Source organism: Sapajus apella, unplaced genomic scaffold (assembly GCF_009761245.1).
Source record: "Sapajus apella isolate SASKATOON/1434 unplaced genomic scaffold, GSC_monkey_1.0 scaffold3, whole genome shotgun sequence".
NCBI lineage: Eukaryota > Metazoa > Chordata > Mammalia > Primates > Cebidae > Sapajus > Sapajus apella.
In genome coordinates this window covers 7,263,735-7,291,219 of record NW_022436943.1, presented here as the reverse complement: position 1 = coordinate 7,291,219, position 27,485 = coordinate 7,263,735, and the positions used below count along the sequence as shown (strand labels likewise).

The 27,485-nt window shown below is 40.1% G+C and overlaps 1 protein-coding gene across 7 annotated transcripts in view; it reads left to right on the top strand.

The window, feature by feature from the left end:
• Positions 1–15,202: 15,202 nt before the first annotated feature.
• Positions 15,203–27,485, top strand: part of CIBAR1 (CBY1 interacting BAR domain containing 1) — a 28,476-nt gene continuing 16,193 nt past the window's right edge. For 2 of the 7 annotated variants that reach the window (XM_032249263.1, XM_032249233.1), the window contains exons 1-7: positions 15,203–15,397; positions 15,917–16,151; positions 17,177–17,200; positions 18,587–18,655; positions 19,553–19,654; positions 22,785–22,790; positions 24,539–24,643. In XM_032249263.1, the coding sequence (XP_032105154.1) occupies positions 15,372–15,397; positions 15,917–16,151; positions 17,177–17,200; positions 18,587–18,655; positions 19,553–19,654; positions 22,785–22,790; positions 24,539–24,643 (567 nt within the window). In that variant the 5' untranslated portion in view covers positions 15,203–15,371. The remainder of the gene's footprint in view (positions 15,398–15,916; positions 16,152–17,176; positions 17,201–18,586; positions 18,656–19,552; positions 19,655–22,784; positions 22,791–24,538; positions 24,644–27,485) is intronic. The other 5 variants (XM_032249284.1, XM_032249242.1, XM_032249294.1 and 2 more) reach the window with 3 other exon arrangements.

Here is a 27,485-nt window from a genome sequence, read left to right as displayed (position 1 = left end):
ACAGCTTTATTGAGATGTGATTAACATGTGGGAAATTCACATATTTAAAATATACAACCTGATAAATTTTAGCCTATATGTACACCCATGAAGTCGTTACAGAAATCAAGATTGTGAACCATTGGCCAGGCACGATGGTGTGCCTATAATCCCAGCTACTCAGAAGACTGAGGTGGGAGGACCACTTGAGCTTATGAATTCACCAGCCAAGACAACATGGCAAGACTCCATTAAAAAAAAAAAAAAGTGAACCCCCCAAAATTTCCTCATGTGCCTTTATGTTAATAATTAATATAAGTAATAATTGATAAATTTCCCCAATCCTTCTCCAGGCAACCAGTGGGAGAGGATCACACTTTTCCCAGTGGCTCATTCCATTATTAAACAGCCATAACCATGTTTTCCTGTAAAGAATTGAAGACTGACTTCCAACCACTGGTTTCCACTCCCTGCTCTTCTCCTCCCCTCTCCCCCAATCCTTTCCTCACCACCAACGTAGTACTCTGTGGAGCCTCTCACAGTGGATGTCTTATTCTGTCCTTAGTGGAAGGTGTGGAGCTGCAGAGATATGGGCAGGCACTCAATTGGAGTCCTTCATGTTTCATTATAAACTACACATGGAAAGAGCCATGTGGAGCATTCTAGAGATGGAAACAGAACATTGCACACAGGTGGAAGAAAATTTGGTTTATGATTCTAGGAGGCTGAACCTGAAATCATGCCAGCAAACCAAAGCACATTATTTTATGAGATTGAATTCTTTATAGAGACACTCAGATCCTAGGAATAAATACCTCATGTTTAGAAGGTCTTGAAACCATAAATCTCACTAATTATCTCAGTGTCTGTTTATGACTGGGGCAGAGCAAACCCTGCAAGCACTACTCAGCAGCCCCAGGCTTCTGCCCCTTCAAGTACCAAAGCGTGCAGGTGAAAGCACAGCATTTTCCAGACAGGTTCTACCTGAGGGCCACCATTCATTTGTTTTTAGAGGCATTAGACCTATTTTATATATATATATATATCTTTTGGCAGATGCTACTGTGTGGAAGATCCTAAGTAAATATTTGCTTGGAGGCATTGGAGATAGGAATTGTCTACAGATGGTATCCTAACTGGTTAATTGAGAGAAGTCTCCTTTTTTCTGCAGAATAGTATAACCCAGAATTGGAGGACAGTAGACTTTGCTCCTGTGTTTCTCTTCTTGGGCTGTTCTTCCATACTTGGAGTGGGATTTATGGTGTAGTTAGGGGATGGTCCTGTCTGTTATGGTTTGGCTGTTTCCCCACTCAAATCTCATCTTGAATTGTAGCTCCCATAATCCCCATGTGTCATGGGAGGGACTTGGTGGGAGGTAATTGAATCTTGGGGGCAGGTTTTTCCCATGCTGTTCTGGTGACAGTAAATAAGTCTCAAGAGATCTGATGGTTTTATAAAGAGCAGTTCCTCTGCACACGCTCTCTTGCCTACAGCCATGTAAGATGTGCCATTGCTCCTCCCTCACCTTCCACCATGGTTGTGAAGCCTCCCCAGCCACGTGGAAATATGAGTCCATTAAACCTCTTTTTCTTTATAAATTACCCAGTCGTGGGTATGTCTTTATTAGCAGTGCAAGAATGGACTAACACACTGTCCTAGATAAAGTTGAGTTTGGCCAGTTGATGGAACTAGGGAGGGGGAGTCTCCATGTCCCTAAATAAAGGCCATGGAGACTCAGCCAACTTCATGCAAACATACTCCTCAGTCCTTCGTCTGGTAGAAGAATTGCACCCTACAGGCTGCTGGAGCTTACTTCCTGCATCAGACCTAAGGAGTACAGAACTCCTCCAAGAAGATGGAAGGTCAGCAAGACAAAAGACATGTATCTTGTCCCAAAGAGTCCCTGAAGTAGAATTTATGGGAAAGTCTTGCCTTAAAGATCCATCAGTGGACATTTTTCAGATACTACAGTGACCAGTCAGTGATTTCCGTGAATCATTCTGTGTTGCTATTTCCCTTTTGGCAAAATGGAGATAACAGTGGGACCCTCCCCATCCAGTTTGGATCTGTGTCCCTTCTAAATCCCATGTTGAAATGTAATTTCCAGTGTTGGAAGTGGGGTCTGGTGAGAGGTGTTTGGGTCATGGGGGCAGATGGTCCCTTATGGTTTGGTGCCGTCCTTGCAATAGTGAGTGGCAATATCTGGTTGTCTGAAAATGTGTGGCACCTCCCCTAACCCTCTTTTGTTCCTGCCTTTACCACGTGCTGTACCTGCTCCCCCTTCGCCTTCTGCCATAAATAAAAGCTTCCTGGCACTTCTCTAGAATCTGAGCAGATGCCAGCACCAGGCTTCCCATCAAGTCTGCAGAACCATGAGCCAGTTAAACCTCCTTTTTATAAATTACCTAGTTTCAGATATTTATTTATAGCAATGCAAGAATGGCCTAATATAATGCCACATAGGTGACTATGAAGATTAACTGAGTTAACACGTGTACAATGCTTAGAGTAATGGCCTAGCATAATGAGCATAGAATGGATATTCAATTTAGCAAATGTTTACTTAGGATCTTCCACACCGTAACATCAAGAATAAAAGCAGATATCAATAACAACCAAGGTTTTGGTCAGGCATGGTGGCTCATCCCTGTAATCCCAGCACTTTGGGAGACTGAGGCGGGTGGATCACTTGAGCTCAGGAGTTTGAGACCAGCTTGGCCAACATGCTGAAACCCCCTCTCTACTGAAACTGTAAAAATAAGTTGGGCATCGTGGCATGCGCCTGTAGTCTCAGCTACCTGGGAGACTGAGGCAAGAGAACTGCTTGAACCCAGGAGGCGGAAGCTGCAGTGAGCTGACATCACACCACTGCACTCTAGCCTAGGTAACAGAATGAGACTCCATCTTAAAAAAAAAAAAAAGAAAGAAAGAAAGAAAAAACAGAGGGGTTTCTTGGTTTCTGGAGTTTTGAGATCAACCTAAAAGTGTTTGTCTGTTTATTCAGCAAACATGCTTTGGTGTTTCTTCTACTCTGCACCTATGGCCTCATTCTTCATCCAAAGACTCTCTTGACTAGAGGCCAGTATCTTAGGTCCACTCTGTTCTGGGCTGTAAGACATCCAGGGTCTTCCCCTTAGTTTTCCCTGCATTTTCCTTTCCTTGACTCTTCTGGCTCATGGTAGATCAGTGGCTCTCATCCATGGGCAACTTTGCCCCAAGAGGACATTTGGCAATGTCTGAAGACTTCTTTGGTATCCATGACTTGACATTGGGGAGGTAAAAGGGAATTGCCAATGGGTTGAGGCCACAGATGCTGCTAAATGCCCTACAATGTACAGTATTATAATTTTACAATGTATCATTTTATTATTTAACAGAGACAGGGTCTTGCTGTGTTGCCCATGCTGGCCTCAAACTCCTAGGCTCAAATGATCTCCTGCTTCGGCCTCCCAAAGTGCTGGGATTAAAGGTGCGCCCGGCCAGTATCTTACAATAAATAGAACAGCATGCCCCACTAAGAATTATCTGACTGCCAGCAGTTCCCAGGTTGAGGAACTTTGCCACAGACTAATAATTTCTGGACCAGGAACTGAGGGAAAGATAGAGGGTAATCAGCTACTCCTTAAAGCTCATAGGACGATACTCTTGGACACCAGAGCCAAGGGTTCCATAGAGTGGCTGGAAGCTAAGACCTTATTCCACTAAATAAGACCTTGTTTTCTCTCCCAGGAGCCATCAGTTTGTACCTCACCTTTGCTCACCTGCTGGAGAAGAATGCATCCAGACAGTGCTTTCAGGGGTTCAGGATCCTGCCAATAGATCTTCACATTTTTCTTTTTTTTTTTTTCTTTGAGATGGAGTCTTGCTCTGTCACCAGGCTGGAGTGCAGTGGTGCAATCTCAGCTCACTGCAACCTCCGCCTCCCGGGTTCAAGCAGTTCCCCTGCCCTCAACCTCCCAAGTAGCTGGGACTACAGGCACGTGCCACCAAGCCCAGCTAGTTTTTTGTAATTTAGTAGAGATGGGGTTTCACCATGTTGGCCAGGATGGTCTCGATCTTCTGACTTCGTGATCCACCTGCCTCAGCCTCCCACAGTGCTGGGATTAAAGGTGTGAGTCACCGTGCCTGGCCGAAAGTTTTCTTTCAATGAGCTTTCCCAGGTTGAAAGAACCTGCCAATAGATTTGCCTCTTGGAACAAATTGAATAGTCAAGAGACACGCTAGCCAATGTAAACAAAAATAAAACTCCAAGCGCCCCAACCATCTAAATAAACCCCTCCTTTTGGCCAAAAGCATTCCAACTGAAAAAGTAGTTTAGGCCATGATGGAAAGTAGGGGTTGGACATGACATTATCCTCCTCCCTTTGGAATTCATTATACGCTCCTCCCATTGGAATATATCTTTGATATTCCTGCTAATATCACAGTGGGTGTACAATCTGTGATATGCAAAATATATCTTCAATATTCCTGCTAATGTCACAGTGGGTGTATACCTTGTGATACTATGCAGAGTATATCTCTGATAATCCTGATAATATCACAGTGGGTGTACTCCCTGTTATATTATGCAAAATATGTCTGTGATATTCCCCCTGATGTCACAGTGGATGTACACCCTGTGATATTATGCAGAATATATATTTGATTTCCCTGCTAATATCACTGTGGGTGTACAGCCTGTGTGTACATTTTGTAATATTATTAAGAATACATCATCAATATTCCTGCTAATATCATAGTCAGTGTACACCCTGTGATATTATGCAGAATATATCTTCAATATTCCTGCTAATATCACAATGGGGGTACACCCTGTGATATTTTGCAGAATATATTTTCAATATTTCTGCTAATATCACAGTGGGTATACACCTGCAATATTATGCAGAATCTATCTTTGATATTCCTACTAACATCACAGGGTTTACACCCAAGGTGATGTTAGTAGGAATATATCACCTTGAGATATATTTCTACCTATCTATATATATGTTAGTAGGAAGAGCATCACCTTGGGTATACGCCCTGTGATGTTATGCAGAATATATCTTTGATATTCCTGCTAATATCACAGTGGGTGTACACCCTGCGTGTACACCCACTGTGATATTATGCAGAATGTATCTTCAATATTCCTGCTAATATTACAGTGGGTGTACGCCCTGCATGTACACCATGTGATATGCAGAATTCAGCTTCGATATTACTGCTAAGGTCACAGTGGTTGTACAACCAGTGTGATATTATTCAGAATATATCTTTGATATTCCTGCTAATATCACGGTAGGTGCACACCTTGTGTGTACACCCTGTGATGTTATGCAGAATATATCTGTCCTCCATATTCCTGCTAATATCACAGTGGGTACAAACCCTGTGTACAGCCTGTGGTATTACTCAAAATATATCTATCTTTGATATTCCTGCTAATATCACAGTGGGTGCACGCCCTGTCTGTACACCCTATGATATTATGCAGAATATATTCATCTTTGATATTCCTGCTAACATCACAGTGGCTGTACAACCTGTTTGTATACCCTGTGATATTACGCAGAATATATCTATCTTCAATATCCCCACTGATATCACTGTGGGTGTGATATCAGAATATATCTATCTTTGATATTTCTGCTAATATCACGGTGGGTGTCCACCATGTGATATTATGCCAGAATAGATCTATCTCCGATTATCCTGCTAATATCACAATGGGTGCACACCCTATTTCTACATCCTGTGATATTTTGCAGAATATAGCTATCTTCAATATTCCTGCTAATATCAAAGTGGATGTGCACCTAGTGTGTCCACCAATGTGATATTATAAAGAATATATCTATCTTTGATATTCCTGCTAATATCACAGTGATTGTATACTCTGTGTGTACACCCTGTGATATTACTTCAAATATCTTCGATATTCCTGCTAATATTTCTGTGAGATGATTGATAAACATCTCAGCAATATTTTTTCATTCATATCACAGTGAGTAAACACTGTGTAAACACTGTGAGATGACTGATGAGCATCCAAGCTATATTTCCTTCATTCATATCACAGTGAGTAAACACTCTGTGTAAACACTGTGAGATGATTGATAAACATCCGAGCGATATTTCTTTTATTCACATCACAGTTTGTCAACGCTCTGTGTAAACACTGTGATACGATAACTATCATCAGAGCGATATTTCATTAATATCAGTGTAAACACTGTGACATGATATGAATATCAGAGGGATATTTGATTAATATCATATAAACACTGTGATATGATATAAGTATCAGAGGGATATTGTATTAATATCACAGTATATAAACACAGTGATATGATGAATATCAGAGTGATGTTTTATTAATATCACACTGTGTACACACTATGATATGATGAATATCAGAGCAATATTTCTTTAATATCACAGTGTAAACACTGTGATATGATGCATGTTGGAGCGATATTTCATTCCTTAATACCAGAGTGATATTAATCTCTGTGTACACTCTGTGTTCGTGCTGTGATATGATGAATATCGGAGCTATGTTTCATTATTTACTATCACAGTGTGTACACACTCTGGGTAACCAATGTGAAATGATGAATATCAGAGTGATATTTCATTAATATCACAGTGTGCATACCCAGTGATATTAGTCAGAATATCTTAGCTAGATACTCTTAGATAGATATTGTGATATAATGAATATCAGAGTGTTATTTCATTAATATATCACAGTGTGTACACACTGTGATATGATAGATATCACAGCGATATTTCATTAATACCACAGTGCATAAACATTCTTTGTAAGCACTGTGATATATGATAAATATCAGAATGATATTTCATTAATACCACGGTGTGTAAACACTCTGCATCAACACTGTGATCTGATTACTATCATCAGATGGATATTTCATTAATATCACAATGTGTAAAACAGTGTAAACATCTTGACATAACTATCATTAGAACCATATTTCATTAATATCACAGTATGTAAACACTGTGTAAACACTGTGAGATGATAACTATCATCAGAGTGATATTTCATTAATATCACAGTGTGTAAACTCTGTGTGTAAACCCTGGATATTATAAGTATCAGAGTGATATTTCATTAATATCACAGTGTGTAAACACTGTGTGTAAACTCTGGCTATTATAATTATCAGAGCGATATTTCATCAATATCATAGTGTGTCAACACTGTGTGTAAATGCCGGATATTATAAATATAAGAGCAATATTTCATTAATATCACAGTGTATAAACACTGTGTGTAAACTCTGGATATTAAAAGTATCAGAACAATATTTTGTTAATATCATAGTGTGTAAACATGTGTGTAAACCCTGGATATTATAAATATCAAAGTGGGATGTCATCAATATCACAGTGTGTAAACCCCGGATATAATAACTATCAGAGTGATATTTCATTAATATCACAGTGTGTAATCACTGTGTGTAAACCCTGGATATTATAAATATCAGAGCGATATGTCATCAATACCACAGTGCAGCCCACACTTAAGGAGAGAGGACTTTTACTCCACCTCCTTGAGGATGGAGTAGCTACACAAATTATTTGCAATTCTTCTGTGGGAGATTTGTCTCTTCTCCTCCATTCATTTATTCATTTAATCTCAGCATAGACTCAGGAATATTTTTTTACTTTGGGTTATAATCCATTACTACTTTATTTTCTTGCTCAAATTGTTCCAGCCTTGGCCATCCAGAGCCCTTTTAATTGACTCCCATGTCTCCTTAACATACCCTCCCACGTGTGTTTTTTGTTTTGTATCAATTTTTCAAATCAATTCACAAAAAGATTAATGTATTAATAATTAATGCATGCTAATAGGTATATTAACAATGCTTATGTAGCATTAGGCACAGAGACCTTAATGATAAGACTGCTGATATAACTTAGCTAACAATGTTAGCTCAACAACATTATTACAAATTCTCCCTTTTTAAATTATCCAAGTTAGAGAAACACTGACAAATCTATGGCATTAGTAGGCGCTAACTTTTGTGGACCACTTACTACTTCAGGCACCATGCTAAGCACTTAACATCTAGTACTCCGCTTAATCTTCACAACCCCCGAGCTAACCCCGAGGAATGTGAGGCACTCTGGAGTCTAGGCCAGTGGTTCCCAAAGTGTGGTAGGGACCAGCAGGTTCAGTACCACCTGAGAATTTGTTATAAAGGCATATTCTTGATCCTTACTTCAGAACTCCTGAATTAGAAACTCCAGGGCTGGGGATTAGAAAACTGTGTTTTAACATGTCCTACAAGTAATTCTTGCTAATGCTTGAGAGAGCAGTGGAGCCATACTTTAAATCCAGGTATTAGATATAGAGCCCATTGAAGTCCATGTGCTTAATTACTTAATCGTACTCCCTCCCTATTACACTAAGAAGAAAACCAGTAATAGGTGATTTCTGCTTAAAAACGAGTCATAAAAGAGATAGCAGTCCAGGGCAGTTTCATTCTGTTCTTTTTGTCTTCCAAGGCTTGACCAAGTAACTTTAAATATTAAATTCACCACTAGAGGGAGTCCTGACATTCCTCAAATACTGAACCTTTTAAAAGCTGTAACAAGCAAACCCTAAATCTTTTGCTGGAAAAAAAAAAAAAGGTTTGATTTGTATGTATCATCATTAAAACAATTTGTTTAAGCTACTTAACATGGGACAGCTGCATTTGGAGTTATATTGTTTGGCACAAATTACTTTTAACAAATAAATACAATATAGCATGACTGGTCACTTAACATCTTTCTTCATTTCTAAAACAGAACTGGAGAAGGGAAGGAGGAAACTCCAGTTAGCAAATAATAATATACTTAACTAAAAATAATCTAGTTTTAACTACATCATCATCTCTAAATTACTGATGAAATAAGACTGGAAAAGAATTCAGCAAAATTAGCCAGGTGCATGTGTCTCCTTCCACATTACTCTGAGCACTTGAGTTCAGGAATGTCAAATTCAGCACCTAGTAGATGGCAAGTTCTCAGTAAGTAATGCTGAATAAATAAATAAAGCAATTGCAACTCTCTGCCTCCAATAGACCCCTCTTAAAACATGCTAAATAAATTGGAGTTCATTCAATATTACACAAAATAATAGTGTGCTGTTTTCACAATAAATATACAAATATCACATAATAGCTCAGATAAGTCAGAGCCTATAATGCTTATAACCTGGAACAATAATTTCGAGAAATTTTGAAATGCTATACTCAGCGATGGACCGATCCTGTGACACACACCCTCCTTCTTCCAAATATGGAATGACATTCAAATGTTTCAACTTAAGATCTTTGCAAAAAATCACTTTTTTGTATTTCATTTTTATTTTCTATTTCAATAGGTGTTTGGGGAACAGGTGGTGTTTGGTTACACGAATATGTTCTTTAGTGGTGATTTCGGTGCACCCATCACTTGAGCAGTGTACACTGTATCCAATGTGTAGTATTTTATTCCTCGTCACCCCCCACTCTTTCCCTCAAGTACCCAAAGTCCAATGTATCATTCTTATGCCTTTGTGTCCTCATAGCTTAGCTCCCACTTATGAGTGAGAACACATGATGTTTGGTTTTCTATTCCTGAGTTACTTCACTTAGAATAATGATCTCCAATCCCATCCAGGTTGCTGCAAGTGCCATTATTTTGTTCCTTTTTATGACTGAGTATAATCCACCTGTATTCCATGGTATATATACGCATTTTCTTTATCCACCTGTTGATTGATGGACATTTGGGCTGGTTCCATATTTTTGCAATTGTGAATTGTACTGCTATAAATATGCATGTGCAAGTATCTTTTTTGTATAATGACTTCTCTTCCTCTGGGTAGATGCCCAGGAGTCAGATTTCTGGATCAAGTGGTAATTCTACTTCTAGTTCTTTAAGGAATCTCCACACTGTTTTCCATAGTGGTTGTACTAGTTTACATTCCTACCAACAGTGTAAAAGTGTTCCCTTTTCATCACATCCACGCCAGCATCTATTATTTTTCAAATTTTTGATTATGGCCATTCTTACAGGAGTAAGGTGGTATTGCATGGTGGTTTTGGTTTGCCAAAAAAAAAAAAAAAAATTCACTTTTAAGAGCAAAAAAGATCCTGGTACTATGGAAAGAACACTGAAGAGAGAAGACAAAGGATTTAAATCCAGCTCTTCTACTATCTGATCATGCAACTCTGCCAAGGCACTTGATCTCCCAGGCCCCCAGCTCCTCTTTGATGAGATAATGTGTCCTTGGAAAGAGTATAGCCTGTAAGAAGGAACATGCCTCCAAGTAATAAAAAGACTTGAGAGCGATTGTGTTAATGCATATTTTTTAGATATCTGTTGACAGGAGAATAATATCAAGAGCTCATATCTCAGGAGGAAGTTTCCTTGAGCACTTTTATTTCCATATATTAAGTGGATATTGAAGAAGGGTAATTCAATATGCATCTGTTCAACAATTATGATACCCTATACCAGGCATGTGCTAACAGCTTTAAGAGCTACACAATAAATCATTCGCTTTAACAACTCAATACCTTCACACTGATACAAAGACAATGACGGTGATGGTTCATTTTATGTGTCAGTATGACTGAGCCATGGGTGCCCAGACATTCCTCCAAACACTATTCTGCTGTGTCTTTGAGGGTGTTTATGATGAGACTAATATTTGCATAAAGGAGAGTGCCCTCTCTAATGTGGGCAGGCCTCATCCAGTCAATCAAAGACCTCAATAGGAAAAAGTCTCAGAAGGAGGAAACTGCTCCCACCAGACCACTTGACTCAGGACACCATCTTTTCTAGCCTTCCCTCTAGGACTCAGTCATCTGTTTTCCTTGGGTCTCCACCTGCCAGCTTTCAAACAGGAAATAAACAATCAGCTCTTCTTGTTCTCCAGCCTTTGGACTTGAACTGAAATGACATATTGGCTCTCCTGGATCTCCAGCTTGTGAACTGCAGATTTTGGGACTTCTCAGCCTCCATAATCACTTGAGCCAATTCCTTATAATAAAATTATACATATTATATATTATATTAATTATAACACAGACTATTTGTTCTGTTTCTCTAAAGAATCTTAGCTAATACAAGAACCAATCTCTAAACTCCTTAGCATGGCCAAAATGCTCTATACAACCCGGCCCCCATCTAGCCATCCAACTAAATCTCAGACCATGGAGTGCCACTTCCTCCACTCCACCCCATTGGCTTTCTTCCATGTCCTCACAAATACTGTGTCCCTTCTGTCATGAGGTTTTCACTCATTTATTTATTCATTCATTAATAAATTCAACTAATTATTGAGTTTCTACCATAAGTCAAGCACTGAGGTGGTACTGGGAATATAAAGTGAACAGGTAGGCCAGGTGCGGTGGCTTATGAATGTAATCCCACCACTTTGGGAGGCCAAGGTAGGTGGATCATCTGAGGTCAGGAGTTCGAGACCAGCCTGACCAAAATGATAAAACCCCATCTCTACCAAAAATACAAAAAAATTAGCTGGGTGTGATGGCACATGCCTGTAGTCCCAGCTACTTGAGAGGCTGAGGTAGGAGAATTGCTTGAACCCAGGAGACAGAGGTTGCAGTGAGCTGAGATCACATTACTGCACTCCAGCCTGGGAGATAGAGTAAGACTCCATCTCAAAACAAACAAACAAACAAACAAAAAAAAACAATTAAAAAAATTTTTTTAATTAAATAAATAAAATAAAGTGAACAGGTAACAGCGTGGCTAGTTTCACGGAGAATATATTCTAGTCATAGAAGACAGACATAGATCTACAGCCGTACCTGAACACCTGATCTTTGAAGCTAAGTGAGGTCCAGCCTGATTAGTACTTGAATGGGAGAAGACAGAGAAAGCATGTAAATAAACAGGTTAATTTCAGGACATGACACGTGCTTCAAAGGAAACAAAACAGGGTGATAGAATCATTTGGTGATCAGAGAAAGCCCCACTCATAGGTGATTTTTAAGCACAATTTCATACGAAGGGGCCATCCATGCAAAGATCTGAAGAAGGAACATTCCAGGCAGAGAGAATTGCAAACACAGAACTAACACTGAGATAAGCTTATCTACAGATAGACACAGAGAGAGAGGAAGAGAGAAAGCGAGAGTGAGAGTGACAGCAAGAGAGAGAGGGAGAGAGAGAGAGGGAGAGAGGGAGAAGCTTATCTATCTATCTATCTGCCTATATAGATATAGATAAATAAAGTGTGGCTATAGCACAATGGGGCAGCAATGTAGGCTTTAAATTTTTATTTGAAGCACACTGAGAGTGTTTGACATCATCCGATTTACATGTTTGATTTCACACTGCAATGTGTAACAGTGGACATGGGGAAACTAGTAAGGGAGATTTGCGTTAAGGATGACTGGTAGTAGTAGCTTGTTTTATGGGGATGTAGAAAAAAAATAAAGAAGAAATGATTCAGGGTATGTTTTGAGACGGAATAGATAGGAATTGCCCATGTGGCTGGAGAAAAGAAAGGATGACGCCTAGGTTTTTGACTTGAACAATCAGCTGGACAAAAGTAGCATTTCTGAGATATGAAATTCTGGGTAGAGACGGGACTGGGACTAAGGGAGGCATGGGACAAACTACCCTACTGTTTTTCTCTGAGGACTGTTTCTCACTCCCTCTTCACCTAGTTAACTCCTTCCTATTCTTTGGATCTCAGCTCAAATGTCACTTTCTCAATGAAGTCCTTCCCTGACGAGTTCAAACCAAAGCTCTGTATTAAATATAGGCTCAATTGCTGCCATGCAGTTTCCCTTAGAAGTAGGTTGGAAAAGTGGTCACCAATTCCTCTACCAACCACATCATCCATAACATTTCCACTGCCCTCCCACTCTCATCTCGCTGGTCTAGGCCACATGACTTGCATCCACCAATAGGACATCAAAAAACGCAACATGGGCAGTCTTGAAATGCACCTGTGCAGTAAGTAGACTTGTCCCGCTACACTGTTTTGGAACTCTGAAACCATGAAAAGAAGTCTGGCTGACATGCTAGACAATCGGAAACATATGGCTCCTGCTGATGACCTGCCACTGCCATGACACAGGAGTGAGCCCCCTAGATCATCCAGTCACCAGCTGACCAGGAAGGTAAGTAAGAGCCCAACTGAGCAGAAACTAGGTAAAAGAACTATCCAGCCCACTCAGAATCCAAAGCTAGCCAAAGGACTGTAAAAAGCCACTAAGTTTTGTGGTGATTGGTTACACCGTGAAAGTGGATACAGTAGCACGTATCTCAGTTGTCATTTTACCTATCTTTGATTAGCTTCCATCCCTCCCACCTGACTGTGAGCTCTCTAAAAGCATAGACTATTCTGGCCGGGTACAGTGGCTCATGCCTGTAATACCAGCACTTTGGGAGGCTAAGGTGGGCGAATCACAAGGTCAAGGGTTTGAGACCTGCCTGGCCAACACGATGAAACCCTGTCTCTACTAAAAGTACAAAAAAAAAAAAAAAAAAAAAAATAGTAGGGTGTGGTGGCTCGCGCCTGTAATCCCAGCTACTTGGGAGGCTGATGCAGAAGAATTGCTTGAACCTGGGAGGCAGAGATTGCAGGGAGCCAAGATCGCACCACTGCACTCCAGCCTGGGCTACAGAGCAAGGCTCCATCTCAGGGATAAAAGAAAAAAAGCATAGATTATTCTGACTTTAGGTTACTGTGCCAACCTCAAAGCCCAGTATGATACCTGGAACACACCAGGCATCCAATCTATAACATGCTGAATGAATGCAAGAAGGAAAGAGAGGTACACATTGTAACATGAGAGATTGGCACAAGAGAATGAGGGGGAGTTCATAACAAAGGACTGAAGACATCTATTTGTCCAAAATAAAATCTTTTATCGAGCAGGGCAAGGCAGTGAGGAATACCAGAACAAAATCGCATTTCCTGGGCCTCAAAGGGCTCAAAGTCTAGAGTACAGGAGGCAGTATAAAATCAACAACATGTACTGTTTGAGCATTTAGACACTTCGCTCCTTCAGACAGTATTAGGGCCCTGTACCAAAGCCTTACGACTAGGCCCTAATGCTGCCTAAAGGAGCAAAGTGCGGGAGGATCCCAGAGAGGTTTCTTAAAGCAGGTAAAGTCTGAATTGAGGCCAGGTGCAGTGGCTCATGCCTGTAATCCCAGCACTTGGGAGGCTGAGGAGGGTGGATCACTTGAGGCCAAGAGTTCAAGATCAGCCTGACCAACATGGTGAAACCCCGTCTGTACTAAAAATACAAAATATTACCCCAGCATAGTAATGCACGCCTGTAAACCCAGCTACTTGGGAGGTTGAGGCAGGAGAATTGCTTGAACCAGGAGGCAGAGGTTGCAGTGAGAAGAGACTGCGCCACTGCACTCCAGCCTGGGCAACAGAGCAAGACACCATCTCAAAAAATGTATATAAATAAATAAAGTCTGAATGGAGTCCTTGCGGTTTTGGCTGGGAAAAGCAACACACACCAAGGCTAGGAGGGTCAAAGGGGCAGAGGCGTTCAAAGGAAAAAGGAGAGCCTCCTGTTTGCTTGGGGTTTTATTATTTTTAATTTTTGTTCCCCCAGGCCAACCCTGAGAGCCAGGACTGTTCGTTATCTCAGCACAGGTTCAGTATAAGTATTGCCTCCTCATCCAACGCTCAGGCCCTTCAGGCCTGGGACCCCTGCTTCTTATGTTTCTATGATTCCCAGTGCCTAACAATCTCTTCCACCAAGTAGGAACTCGATACATATTTGCTGAATAAACGAAAAGTTAAAGATGAGGCAGTAGCACTGCTCCTTCCAAGGGCAGCTCCCAAGAGCCCAGGTTTTCAGATTCAGTAGCGAAGCGGACACGTGGGGTACGAGACTACAAGTCGCACAGGCGGAGATGAGCCCCCTGGGGCTCTGGTTTCACGTCTCCCTCCTGGATCCCGGCGGACCCGCGTCTTTTCTCCCCTGCTCGGAGTAGCAGAGCAGCCATGGAGGCTGGGTGTCTGTTCCGCGCGACTGTTGGGGAGGATGGAGGCGCCGCAGCCCCGCGGTGCTTCCCACAGGCTTCGCCCGCAGGGACGCACGGGGCGACCGCGCAAGCGGCTCTGCAGAGGTGGGCGCGCTGTCGGCCCTCTCGGTCCCTAGCTGCTCTGCGCTTCTCGAGCCCAGCCACGCTCAGGCAGCCTCCGGCTTTGACCTCTGGGGCGCTCGCCCTGTTTCCATAGAAACGCCCGGGCTGGCGCGGCGGCGCGAGGGGCGGGCTCTCCGGCTCCCGGCGGCTGCTTGCGCCGCAGCGCCCGCCCGGACGCCTGGAGCCCCAGTGGCTGAGCCCCCTGGTTGGGCCCCCGCAAAGTCTCCTGCCGTGCGCGAGGCAGCATGATGAGGCGCACCCTGGAAAACCGGTAACAGCCCGGGCCCAGTTTCCCGGGGCCCACACGGGAGGGCCGGGGTAGGGGAAGTGGAGCCTCTGTCGGTGGGGCCTCTGCGCCGAATTCCGACCCTTGGCGGGAGACTGCAAGGTCCCCGCTGTGGTCTGGGGCCTAATTCCCGGGGCTGCAGCGAGCGCTGGCGGCCAAGGGGAGCACCGGGCTCGGCAAGCTGCCAGCCACCCAAGCCAGCACTGCCGCGGGCGGGGCAGAAGCCTGGGAGGCAGTCGGGCGCCCAGGCCGCGTCTCGTGGAGCTGCCGCCTGAGGCCAGGCCCACCCGGCCTGGGCCTCTTCCTGTGCCTACACTGTCGGGTTAGTGAGGCCAGGCCCGAAATGGGGTCCCGGAGGAGAGCAGACAACGCCGGGAGACAGTGGATCCGTTGGTGGGTTTGCACCTTCAAAGCTGCAGAATGCCCGGGGTGTGTGTGCTTGTTAATGAAGCCTTCTCATCGCCAACGAGAATGTTTCACCTCTTGCGTCACCTTTTTCTCTAGGAACGCTCAAACGAAACAACTGCAAACAGCTGTCTCAAACGTGGAGAAGCATTTTGGAGAACTGTGCCAAATCTTCGCTGCCTATGTGCGGAAAACTGCCAGACTGCGAGACAAAGCAGACCTCCTGGTGAATGAAATCAACGCATATGCCGCTACAGAGACCCCACATTTAAAGCTGGGTCTGATGAACTTTGCCGACGAGTTTGCCAAACTTCAGGATTATCGACAAGCAGAGGTATGGAGTGAGGTCACAGTGTCATTGTTATGAATGAGCCATGAAGTAGTGGATGAAGGAACCGTGGAAACTTTTACTTGTAATCTACCTAACTGCAGAGGTGGATACAAACCTGATAAAGTATACATTTTCGTGTCTATAACGTTTTGTGAATCTATTAAAGAGAAGCTTTCCGTGTTGTATTTTACCGTTTCCAAGCTAAACTTAAGGGCGTCTTGAAGTCTGGAATTTCCCCACTTTATTTGCTAACTTTTGGCCAAGGGGTGGCTGTTTACTGGGGGCAGTACGAATATACCCAGGGGGAAGAAAAGAAGCATAACTCTTGTCTTGTGTGGCACGTAAGTACATTTTAAAGAATGAGTGGAGATGGAATGTTGGGAATGATAATGTGGATGGATAAATTATTAATAAATGGGCAAGAGATCATTGTTGCATCCATGCTCTGGAAAATTTACCAGTGGTTTATTAACCGCAAAAAATGCTGTGAATTATATCATGGAAGCAAACCAATACTGAGACACCGAGGGGGCTTTTTGCTCTGGGTAGCAGGAAAGGTGTCCTTGCGATTGTTTGCTTTCTAAAAGCTCATTTTTTTCTTTAATACTTTTACTTATATTTATTTTCAGTTTCAAGGCATAGGTTTCAAGTTGCCCAGTTAGAACGTTATTGCTTTTCTTGTACTTTTCTCATCAGAACCTAAAACAGAAATTTCAGTTTTCAAAATATAAAAGCATAATTTGTGAACTCATAATACTCATACAGCTGTGAAGAGTAATCACATTTAGAGGTACTTTGGAAAAATGTTGAATTCTTGTCATGAAACTTCTGTAATATGTAACAATTGTAAATAACTGGGGACTTCATGTTTCAAAGATAATTTATGTTCACAGGTAATCCTAAAATCCTATTTTAGCCGTAATTTCAATGCCTCTTTGTAGAAAACCTTTATGCTATTTATCAAATAGCAAAGTGAATTGATTTGCATTTGTTCTCCTTTTATTTCCCTTGCTTACCAAATGGTGGAAGTGCTAATGAACAATGACAAAAAGGTAGGCAACAAAAAGGAGAACAGTAAAAAGAAAAAAAGGCTTAAATAATCCATAAACTGAATAATCAGTATGGATTATAAGAAATGGTATAAACCGGGCCAGGCCCGGTGGCTCACGCCTGTAATCCCAGCACTTTGGGAGGCTGAGGCAGGTGGATCACCTGAGGTCTCAAGTTCGAGACCAACCTGACGAACATGGAGAAACCCCAAAAATTAGCCGGGTGTGGTGGCTCATGCCTGTAATCTCAGCTATTCAGGAGGCTGAGGCAGGAGAATCGCTTGAACCTGGGAGGCGAAGCTTACAGTGAGCTGAGATTGCACCATTGCACTCCAGCCTGGGCAACAAGATTGAAACTCCATCTCAAGAAAAAAAAAAAAATAAGAAAAGAAATGGTGTATACCAAACTGTCCTGAATATCCATGATTTTAGGATTCCTAATATTTGAATACTTGATGGGAACTTGATTTGTATTTTCCTAATATATTTTAAAATGAGGCATCTATAATACATTTTGTTTATGAAACTAAAGAAAAATCAATATGAAATAAAGTGTATTTGTCAATTATATAAATATGTATCATTAAAAAGCCGTTTTTCTGCTATTAAAATAATACATATTCATTTTAAGCAATTGAATACATGTCACCTATCTTGAGAGAAAAAATTTTAATGTACAAGAGCTATTTTTCTTATGCTATATTTAAATACTTGCCTTAAAAAAAAAATCTGTCTCTTCAGTGCTTTCCACTAGTGCTGTTTGTAAAAGAATTGCTCAAAGTGTGATTTAAAAACCTATAACGTTTAAGAAAAAGTAATTCTAAATGAAATAGAGATGAGACATGCAGTTTGACAGCTCAGCAACTCAGACCATTTATCTTGTTCTGTAGGCTTTGATAATTCACAAATGGCTTCCTAGGGGAAAAAAAAAATGCAGCAAATACAGTAATCCCTAAGCTTTTTTGCTTTTGACAGCTATGTTGCTTTAAATGTTTACAGGATGATCTATCTTTCAGCTTTGATTTTTCAGAAAAGTTGAGCCATTACAGTTCAGAGATGATATACGTAAAATATCCAATACTGTGCTGAACACACTGAAAATGTTAGCTGTATTATAGTTAGAGCTGTCTTAGCACTTAAACTACCACTTGAAGGTAAATAAGTAATCCTAAGGTGATGTGGTGAGGATAAGCTCCTGGGAAACCTGAGACCTTTTCTTGTCGTTTTGCTTACCAGGTGCTTTTCTACTTTTACTGTTACTGTGCAGCTTAACAGTTTTTAATGTGTTTGAGTTTAGATTCTGAGTCTTACCAATTTCTAGTGATTATCCTTTAATTTATAGGTTAAAGGTTAAACATTCTAATTTAAAATTTTACTAATTTTCAATAGGTTGAAAGACTTGAAGCCAAAGTAGTTGAACCCTTGAAAGCTTATGGGACCATTGTGAAAATGAAACGGGTAAGTAAATCCATTTTCCCACTTATGAGTTACTCTGGCAAAGAGTATCAGGATTCCAATTGTTCCTTTAATAAGAAATACAAAGTAGTATATAATCATTCTTTTTACATACTCTGAAAGATCACTTAGATCTTTAAGAACAATGAAATATTTTTAGTGGGCTTATTAAGTATACTGTAGCAACATAAGACTTTATTATGGGAACTTTAAAATATTTAATATTTATAATGAAAAATATATGGACAAATTAGTTTACTATATGAATATAAGTTTTTGTTTAAAGCAGATGATAGCATTTAAACTTTTTAAATGTATGACAGAATTCTATAAAACTAGCTTTATTGAAGTATAATTTACATCAGCAGTCGCCAGCCTTTTTGGTACCAGGGACCGGTTTTATGTAAGACAATTTTTCTTTAATTCACAATAGGGTTTGCATTCCTATAAGAATCAAATGCTGCCTCTGATCTAACGAGGCAGAGCTCAGGCCTTAATGCTAGCTTGCCCACCACTCACCTGCTGTGCTGGTCCAGTTCCTAATAGGCCGGGGGGTTAAGTGCCTCTGATTTACATGCAATAAAATTTTTCCATTTTCAGTGATCATTGAGTTTTGACAAATTTTTATATACATGTCACTACTACCACAATCAAAATTACACACTTATATACATGTATGTATTATGGTTATAGTTTCGCACTGAAATTGTGTCATTATTTTGAGAGAATATTAAACACATTCTCTCATACATAGACACACACTCATTATGTAATACTGGTAATTCCTGCAGTAATGGTACCAGGATCACACAAGAAATATTCTTCCTTTCTTAAAACAGAGTGTGAACTTCCTTAAGTCAGATATTTTTACTAACTAAAAAAAAAAATGCCAATTTGCAGGATGACCTCAAAGCAACATTCACAGCAAGGAATCGAGAAGCTAAGCAATTAACTCAGTTACAAAGAACGCGTCAGCGAAACCCATCTGATCGACATATTATTGTATCCTTTGAATTTAGGTCTTTAAAAAAAATTTTAAGGGATGGAGTACAAAAGCAAATGTATATAGAAATTATGCATTTTTACTTTTAAATGAGTGGAGAATTTGAATATAAAGGTTAAAAAGAAACACTTTTAGGAATTCTCACTATAGAAATAGGCTAATTTTAAAGAGGTTACACCACCTAATTCAAATCCCCTTATATTGTTTTCCACAATAGACTTTGCAAACAAACAAACAAAAAACCTACTCAAAAATGCGGATGTTTTTATAAAAAGTAAATTCAAATTTCTTAATTTTATTTTCACATGGGCGATGACTAAATATTAATTCTACAACTAACTTAAAGATCTATTATTAATCCTAATATATCAGTGCCCTCTATGCCCTGCTTTGAAAAAAGGAAAGAAAAATTTCCCATTTAATTTCCTTCACCTTTTGGAAATGAAACAACTATGTGAAATCATGACTTCCAGCCAGTTAATCTCAGGAGACTTAGGAGTATAATTAAGATCCAAGTTGGACACAAAGGAACCTAAATAGGACTGTCTACTGTAACAAGGTTCTTCTGTTAAACATTATTATTTATTTATTTATTTTTATCTAGTCAATCTTTACTTTTTTTTAAATTATACTTTAAGTTCTGGGGTACATGTGCAGAACGTGCAGGTTTTAGGTATACACATCCCATGGTGGTTTACTGTATCCATCACCCCATCATCTACCTTAGGTATTTCTCCTAATGCCATCCCTCCCTCCTCTATCCCCCTGTCTGCTGCTATCCTTCCCCTAGCCCCCAACCCCTCGACAGGCCCTGGTGTGTGATGTTCCCCTCCCTGTGTCCATGTGTTCTCATTGTTCAACACCCACTTATGAGTGAGAACATGCGGAAACACGACTATTTCTTAAACTATAATGTGCCTTGTTGGTGACTAAACAAAAGCATACAAAATAGTGCCTAATTGCCAGCAACTGAGGTAGGTAGGACTGTGTAGAAAGCACTAACATCCCTACTGCCTCTTTTTCCATTCCTTCTGTGTGTTTCCTTCCTACTTCCTTAAGGTTGTTACTGCCCAGCTCAGCCAGAAACCACATGAGGAGTGGCTCTTTTGAGACCCTTTGAGATTCCAGAACACCTTCATTCCTGAGGGGAGTCCCTTGAGCATTGATTTGAGGCTACACTAATTGCTTGGTCCTTCTTCCTTTGGACCAGAGGTACAGAAGCCCAACTTTGTGCTAAACAAAAATGGGCAGCCATAGGGCTGGGGGTGCCCACTGGAGACTGGGACAGAAACATCTAGATAGTCATAGTGGCATAAGATCTGCAAATGGAAATGATAGAGTCTGTTTTAAGCAAGTCAGACAAACCAGAGAATGCTGGAAAATTTATGACTGATAACTAGAGGTCAAGGCAGAGGCTATGGCCGGTGGGAGGGTGGGTTCATCAGTGTTTAAGAATTAAGCTAGGGATCCAAATTTTTTGTTTTGTTTTGTTCTTTGTGGCCTGAAGTTGGGGAGGTGGTGATATATGAAGACATCGGGAACCCTGAGCAGTTGGCAAGATTGAATCAGGAGTACTGGTGTCTACACTCAACACAGAATCTATTCCTAAGACAAACATTTTTCTGACTTGGATGCTGTGCTGTAAACACTGCTGTGGAAGGGAGACAATCTTAGAGCACAGATGAAGCAGGTCTGTGGGGCCACATTGTGGGGGAATAAATAAACCTAAGAGATTATTGGCACAGGTGAATCAATGTGCTTCCCCGGTAAGATCTGCAGCTTGTGTATTTTGACAACCTGAGACCAGAACATGAAGGACAATCTACATACAAATGTAGTCAGTACGTACATACAAATATTCAATCATAGTATCATAGAATTTTTACCAGGATAGACTCTTAAAATTCATCTATGTTGAAGTATGTTGAAGTTCAATATGTAAAATAAAATAGTCCCTCTGAGAGAAGAGGATAAGGAAAAGAATCCCAGGGCTCTGCCTGCTCACCCCCCAAGTTAGGCCCCAGGTAGCTTTTGAACAAGCTTCCTGTAATGCATTGTGAATCCAATCTGGCTTACCCTTTTAAAAATCATTTATATCAAACTCTTAACTAATTCCATTTTATATACCAATACCTTTATTCATGGAGTTGTATCTTAGTATTTTATTTTATTTTGTTTTTGTCTTTGTTTTTTTTTTTTTTATAAGCTGGAATCTCGCTCTGTCGTCCAGGCTGGTGTGCAGTGGTGCTTTCTCGGCTTACTGCAACCCCCACCTCCTGGGTTCAAACGTTTTGCCTATCTCCCCAGCTCTCTCAAGTAACGGGGATTTATAGGCACATGCCACCATGCCCAGCTAATTTTTTATATTTTTAGCAAAGACGGGGTTTCATCATGTTCCCCAGACTGGTCTCGAACTCCTGAGCTCAGGCAGTTTACCCGCCTCGGCCTCCCAAAGTGCTAGGTTTACCGGCGTGAGCCACCACGCCTGGCCTGTATCTTAGTATTTTAATCCAAAGCATTTCCTACTGAAGTTGATACAACATAGAATTTTGAAGAATTTTCAGTAAAAGAAATACTAGAAATCTATATTCTCTTTGCTAAAAATGGATGTGTTACTTTGGGTGAGTTGCTATACTCAAGTAAAAGGATTTGAGACTTTCAGTAATAGAGTTGCTGGAGGCTGTAGAAGGTGAAACTACACATATCCTAGCTATGGCTTCTGTTTCCCCGTGCTTTCCATGGGGAAGTAAGCAAGCCAACTCTGCTTACCCTTCTAAACTGTCAAATGAAAATATCAATAAATGAGGAGGGGAAAGACATGAGTCAAAAGGAAGTAGTCACAAGTAAAGAGCTGCATCAGTCATGTGTATTAGTGTTAGGAATTAGTCTGGTTGAATATTCTCTTTAGCAAAAGGTTAATATGTATCACATAACTGTTAGAGATTTTTTCATAGTAGTAAGTCTTCAAAGGAGCTCTATTTTACCTTTGAATTTCCTGTAATGAAGTTGTAGTTTAAAGAATCCTCAAACACAGCAATATAGAGAATCGTATGAGTATATAAATTTAATTTATTGAAAAAATTGTTATACTCTCTTTGAAATGTATTTTTCCTTTATGAAAAATTTCAGTCACAGGTGGGTAATAAAGTGGTGTGTCAAAAAATGGATCCTTAAAGTAAACCCTTTTACTTGTTTCAATTACATTTTCTTGAAAAAGAAAGCAAAAGCTAAGTGTCACGCTATTACATATCATAGAACTTTAACAACAAATGTAAACTTTTCCTATGATTAATTGGTAAATGATGATATATGTGACTTTTGAGTAAATATAATATTAGCACAGGAAACAAAACTTTATTTGGAAGAATTTAATCAGAAAATTGGGCTGTGCCTTCTCAAATTTCTGTGTTACCATTTAAGAAAAAGTCTTAAATGTTTTTTGGGCAACTTTTGTTAGCAGATGAGATGCTTAAAAAGAGACACACAATTAGATTAGAAATATTCTGCACTTAACGGTACTATAGCCACTAGCTATATATGGCTATTGAGCTCTTGAACTAATACTAGAGTAACTTTGGGAATAGTTTTTAATTTTTAATTTAGTTTTAATTAGTTTTAATGAAAATGGCCACATATGGGCTAGTGGGCACCGTATTGATTGGACAGTACAGATCCAGATAATAAGAGTACATGTCCAAGTGTATTAGACTTGCCATCTAATTCATTAGTTACTAGTGTATTTATTTTTTGTAATAAGCATAGAATAGAAGCAGTGTAACATGGTTGTCTTGTAAGGAAGAATCTACAAGTACAAATCCCATGCTGAAATATTTGTAGTATATATTGTATTCCACCTGATGAGGATATTATAGAATTAAGAATATTTAATGCATTTGGAGAATGAGTAGAAGTAAGCAAGGTAGAAAGGGTCTTTGGTTATATACCTGCTATCCCAAAATACCTCAATGTTGTAATGATTTTAAAAATCAGACTCTCAGTGGTGGTAATTGTCATAGCTGTAGGTCTCTCTACTGTATGCCACTCTCCTTGGTTCTTTCCAAAGATGATTTCATTTAATCCATTCAGTAGTCCTATCAGATAAGCATGAAGAGTAAGAGATAATCAGCTGCGTGCAGTGGCTAACGCCTGTAATCCCTGCACTTTGGTTGCGAAGTCAAATGGGTGGATCACCTGAGATCAGGGGTTCAAGACTAGCCTGGCCAAAATGATGAAACCCCATCTTTACTAAAAATACAAAAAATTAGCTGGGCATGGTGGCACGTGCCTGTAATCCCAGCTACTCAGGAAGCTGAGGCAGGAGAATCGCTTGAACCCAGGAGATGGAGGTTGCAGTGAGCTGAGATAGCACCAGTGAACACTAGCCTGACCAACAAGAACAAAAATCCATCTCAAAAAAAAAAAAAAAAAAAAAAAGAATAAGAGATAATCTCTAATTGAGAAAACTGAAAATAATGTTTACTAAGACGGGGAGAGAGACAAAAGAAAATGAATTTTTGATAAATGGCACAGGTAGTAAAGTAGACAGAAGCAGTAGAAAATATGGGAAATGGTTTTACAGTAAGTTATCCAATGGTGTCTGGAAAAAAAATTGATTTCGCAGACAGAAAGGGAAGGATGTGGGGGTGGCTTTTGTTCTTGGGATTTTTTTCTCTAGATCATGAATCAGGTCACTAAATAGACATAAAATTCTTTATTCTGCATGTGCTTACAGAGATCATTTTATTTATATATGGTAAAATATAATATTAATAATTTACGCTATTATGCCAAAAAGCCAGTACTGCAGAATTTACCAGTGGACTCAACTGAATGAATTCTCATTTGATTTTGTTCATATCTTTGGTTGGGGAATACTTTTGTAGGCAGAAACGGAATTACAGAGAGCTGCAATGGATGCTTCCCGAACAAGTCGTCATCTGGAGGAAACTATTGACAGCTTTGAAAGGCAGAAAATGAAGGATATAAAGGTAATAAAGTAACTGTTAGGGTTCAAAACATGTTTCTAACCTTATTTTTTACTTTAAACTTATGAAAAACTTAAATTACTCTAAATTTTTTAACCCATAAATAGCTCTTATAAAGAAAGTATGATAAATAAAGGGCTGTACACAGTGGCTCATGCCTGTAACCCTAACACTTTGGGAGGCCCAAGGCAGGTGGATCACTTGAGGCCAAGAGTTTGGGACCATCCTGGGCAACATGGCAAAATCCCTTCTCTACAAAAAATACAAAAAATTTAGCCAGGTATGGTGGCACATACTTGTAGACCCAGCTTCCTGATGCAGGAGGATCACCTGAGCCTGGGGAGGTCGAGGCAGCAGTGAGCCATGATTGCACCACTGCAGTCCATGTGCTCCAGCCTGGGCAACAGAGCCAGATGCTGCCCACCCCACCCCCTTAAAAAAAACACACACAGAAAAAGCAAAAAAATATATTATAAATAAAATATATCAGGGTTTTTTAATGGAAACAGTGGTATATAAAAAGACCAGGCACTTTATGTAAATTAGTTCAGTCTTCACAGCAACTCCATAAGGAAGAGGTATTATTAAGAAATTAAGCCGGGCGAGGTGGCTCACACCTGTAATCCAGCACCTTGGGAGGCTGAGGTGGGTGGATCACCTGAGGTCAGGAGTTTGAGACCAGACTGACCAATATGGCAAAACCCCATCTTAAAAAAAAAAAAAAGAAATTAAGCAGCCGGGTGCAACGGCTCACACCTGTAATCCCAGCACTTTGGGAGGATGAGGCAGGCAGATCACTTTAGGTCAGAAGTTTGAGACCAACCTCACCAACATGGCGAAACCCCATCTGGCTAAGTATAAAAATTAGCCAGGCGTAATGGTGCAGGCATGTAATCCCTGCTACTCAGGAGGCTGAGGCAGGAGAATAGCTTAAACCTAGGAGGTGGAGGTTGCAGTAAGCCAAATCATGCTACTGCCCTCCAGCCTGGGCGACAGAGCAAGGCTGACTCAAAAAAAAAAAAAAAAAAAAAAAAAAAGAAAAGAGAAGGATAAAGTATTTTACCTGAAGTACAATAGCCAGAAATATGAACTATAAAACAATATTTTAATCTGATTTCTGTTACAATACAGTCATTAATTTTTATAGCTTAATACTTTATAATAAGTACATATTATCAAATAAGTAAACAGGGTAATAGTAGCCAACCACATAAATTTGCATCTACTATGATATGGTATCTTAGATAACAAAATCACAAGAATTGCCTATTCTAACACATATATGGATTTGAAATTTTCTTGGGGATCATGAAATTCAGCAGGTCTTTTTGATAGCCATCTTGAAAAGCTTGAAGGACCGCTTATGACCATCTTACAGACTTTAAAACTCATCTAAGGCTCTTTTTGGCCCACTGAAGATTTTCCTGTAATGAGCATTAAATATGTTTGCTTTTATTTTACTACTATTGACAAATAAATCTTCCTTCATAAGCTATATTCTTTCAATAAAATAAGCATTATCTGCCACTTAATTATATCCTTTCTCTCTGAAATCCATGAAACAGTATTCATTTACATCTTTTATTTTAATTTCCTGTCATAGCTTCAAAGATTTCTGAGCTTCTCAATTCAGTCACAGGCTCTGTACTCTTCTGTGCAATAGATTGCCACTCACAGAAGAGCATCTTGGGGGCTGTCCCGAGACAATTCCTTTACTGAGCTAGGAGAGTATGATCAGGGTATAAAGATTTAAAATTGCTGACATCCCCTCTTAAACTCAGGGAAGAAGGAGAATTATTCAGATAATTAATTAGCTTTAACCTGAAAAATGGATGCCTGATTCCGCTGTTGGATAAGGGCTTTTCTTTCGTGATGGGAAACTGATTCCTTACTCCATTACTGTTCCTCAGACCTGCACATTTTTCATTTACACAAAAATTTGTCTCTACTCTGATCTTCGGGCTCACTTCTATGTTCTGCCTGCGTGCTGGTTTTAATTCCCTGAGCATTACAAAGTACCAAACCTGGGCAGAGAAAGTGACTGCGGCATTCCCAGCTACAATTCCGGCAGCCTGGGATTTCCTGAAGCAACAGGAGATGGAGTGAGGTGCTGTACAGTGGAGGGTACACAGAGAAGAAAAGAGCTTCTAAGCTTTTCTCTATCGTGCCCCCAAAAGAGGGAAGTCTCTTGATTTCAGAAAGTCTCTTGGTCACAAAAGAAAAACATTTTTAAAAGACAGGAAGAAACCTACACTTTTAAAACACTGGGATATAATTCATTGTGCAACTCTGGTTTTAAGTGAGTTCACATGTATATGACCATCACCACTCAATGTTAGAACGTTGTCATCACTCAGCCTTGTACAGTTTAGCTTTACCCCCCTGCCTTCCCCCCAACCCTAAGCAACCACTGCTAATCTTTGTCTCTATGGATTGAACTATTCTGCACATTTCATAGAATGGAATCATCAAATATCTTGCCTTCTGTGACTGGCTTCTTTCACCTTGCCTGCTTTCAAGGCTTATCCATGTTGTAGGATGTATCAGTCCTTCATTCCGTTTTTTGACCAAATAATATTCCGTTGTGTAGATATACAACATTTTGTTTACTCATTTCATGGACATTTTGGTGGTTTTCACCTTTTGGCTATTGTGAATACTAATATAAACATTTATGTACAAGTTTTTATGTAGGCATATATTTTTATTTTGTTTGAATATATACCCAGGAGTGGAATTACTGGATCATTGGTAACTTTATGCTTAAGCATTTGAAGAAGTGCCAGACTGTTTTCTAAAGTGAATGCACCATTGTGTTTGCCCACCAGCAGTATATGAGGATTAC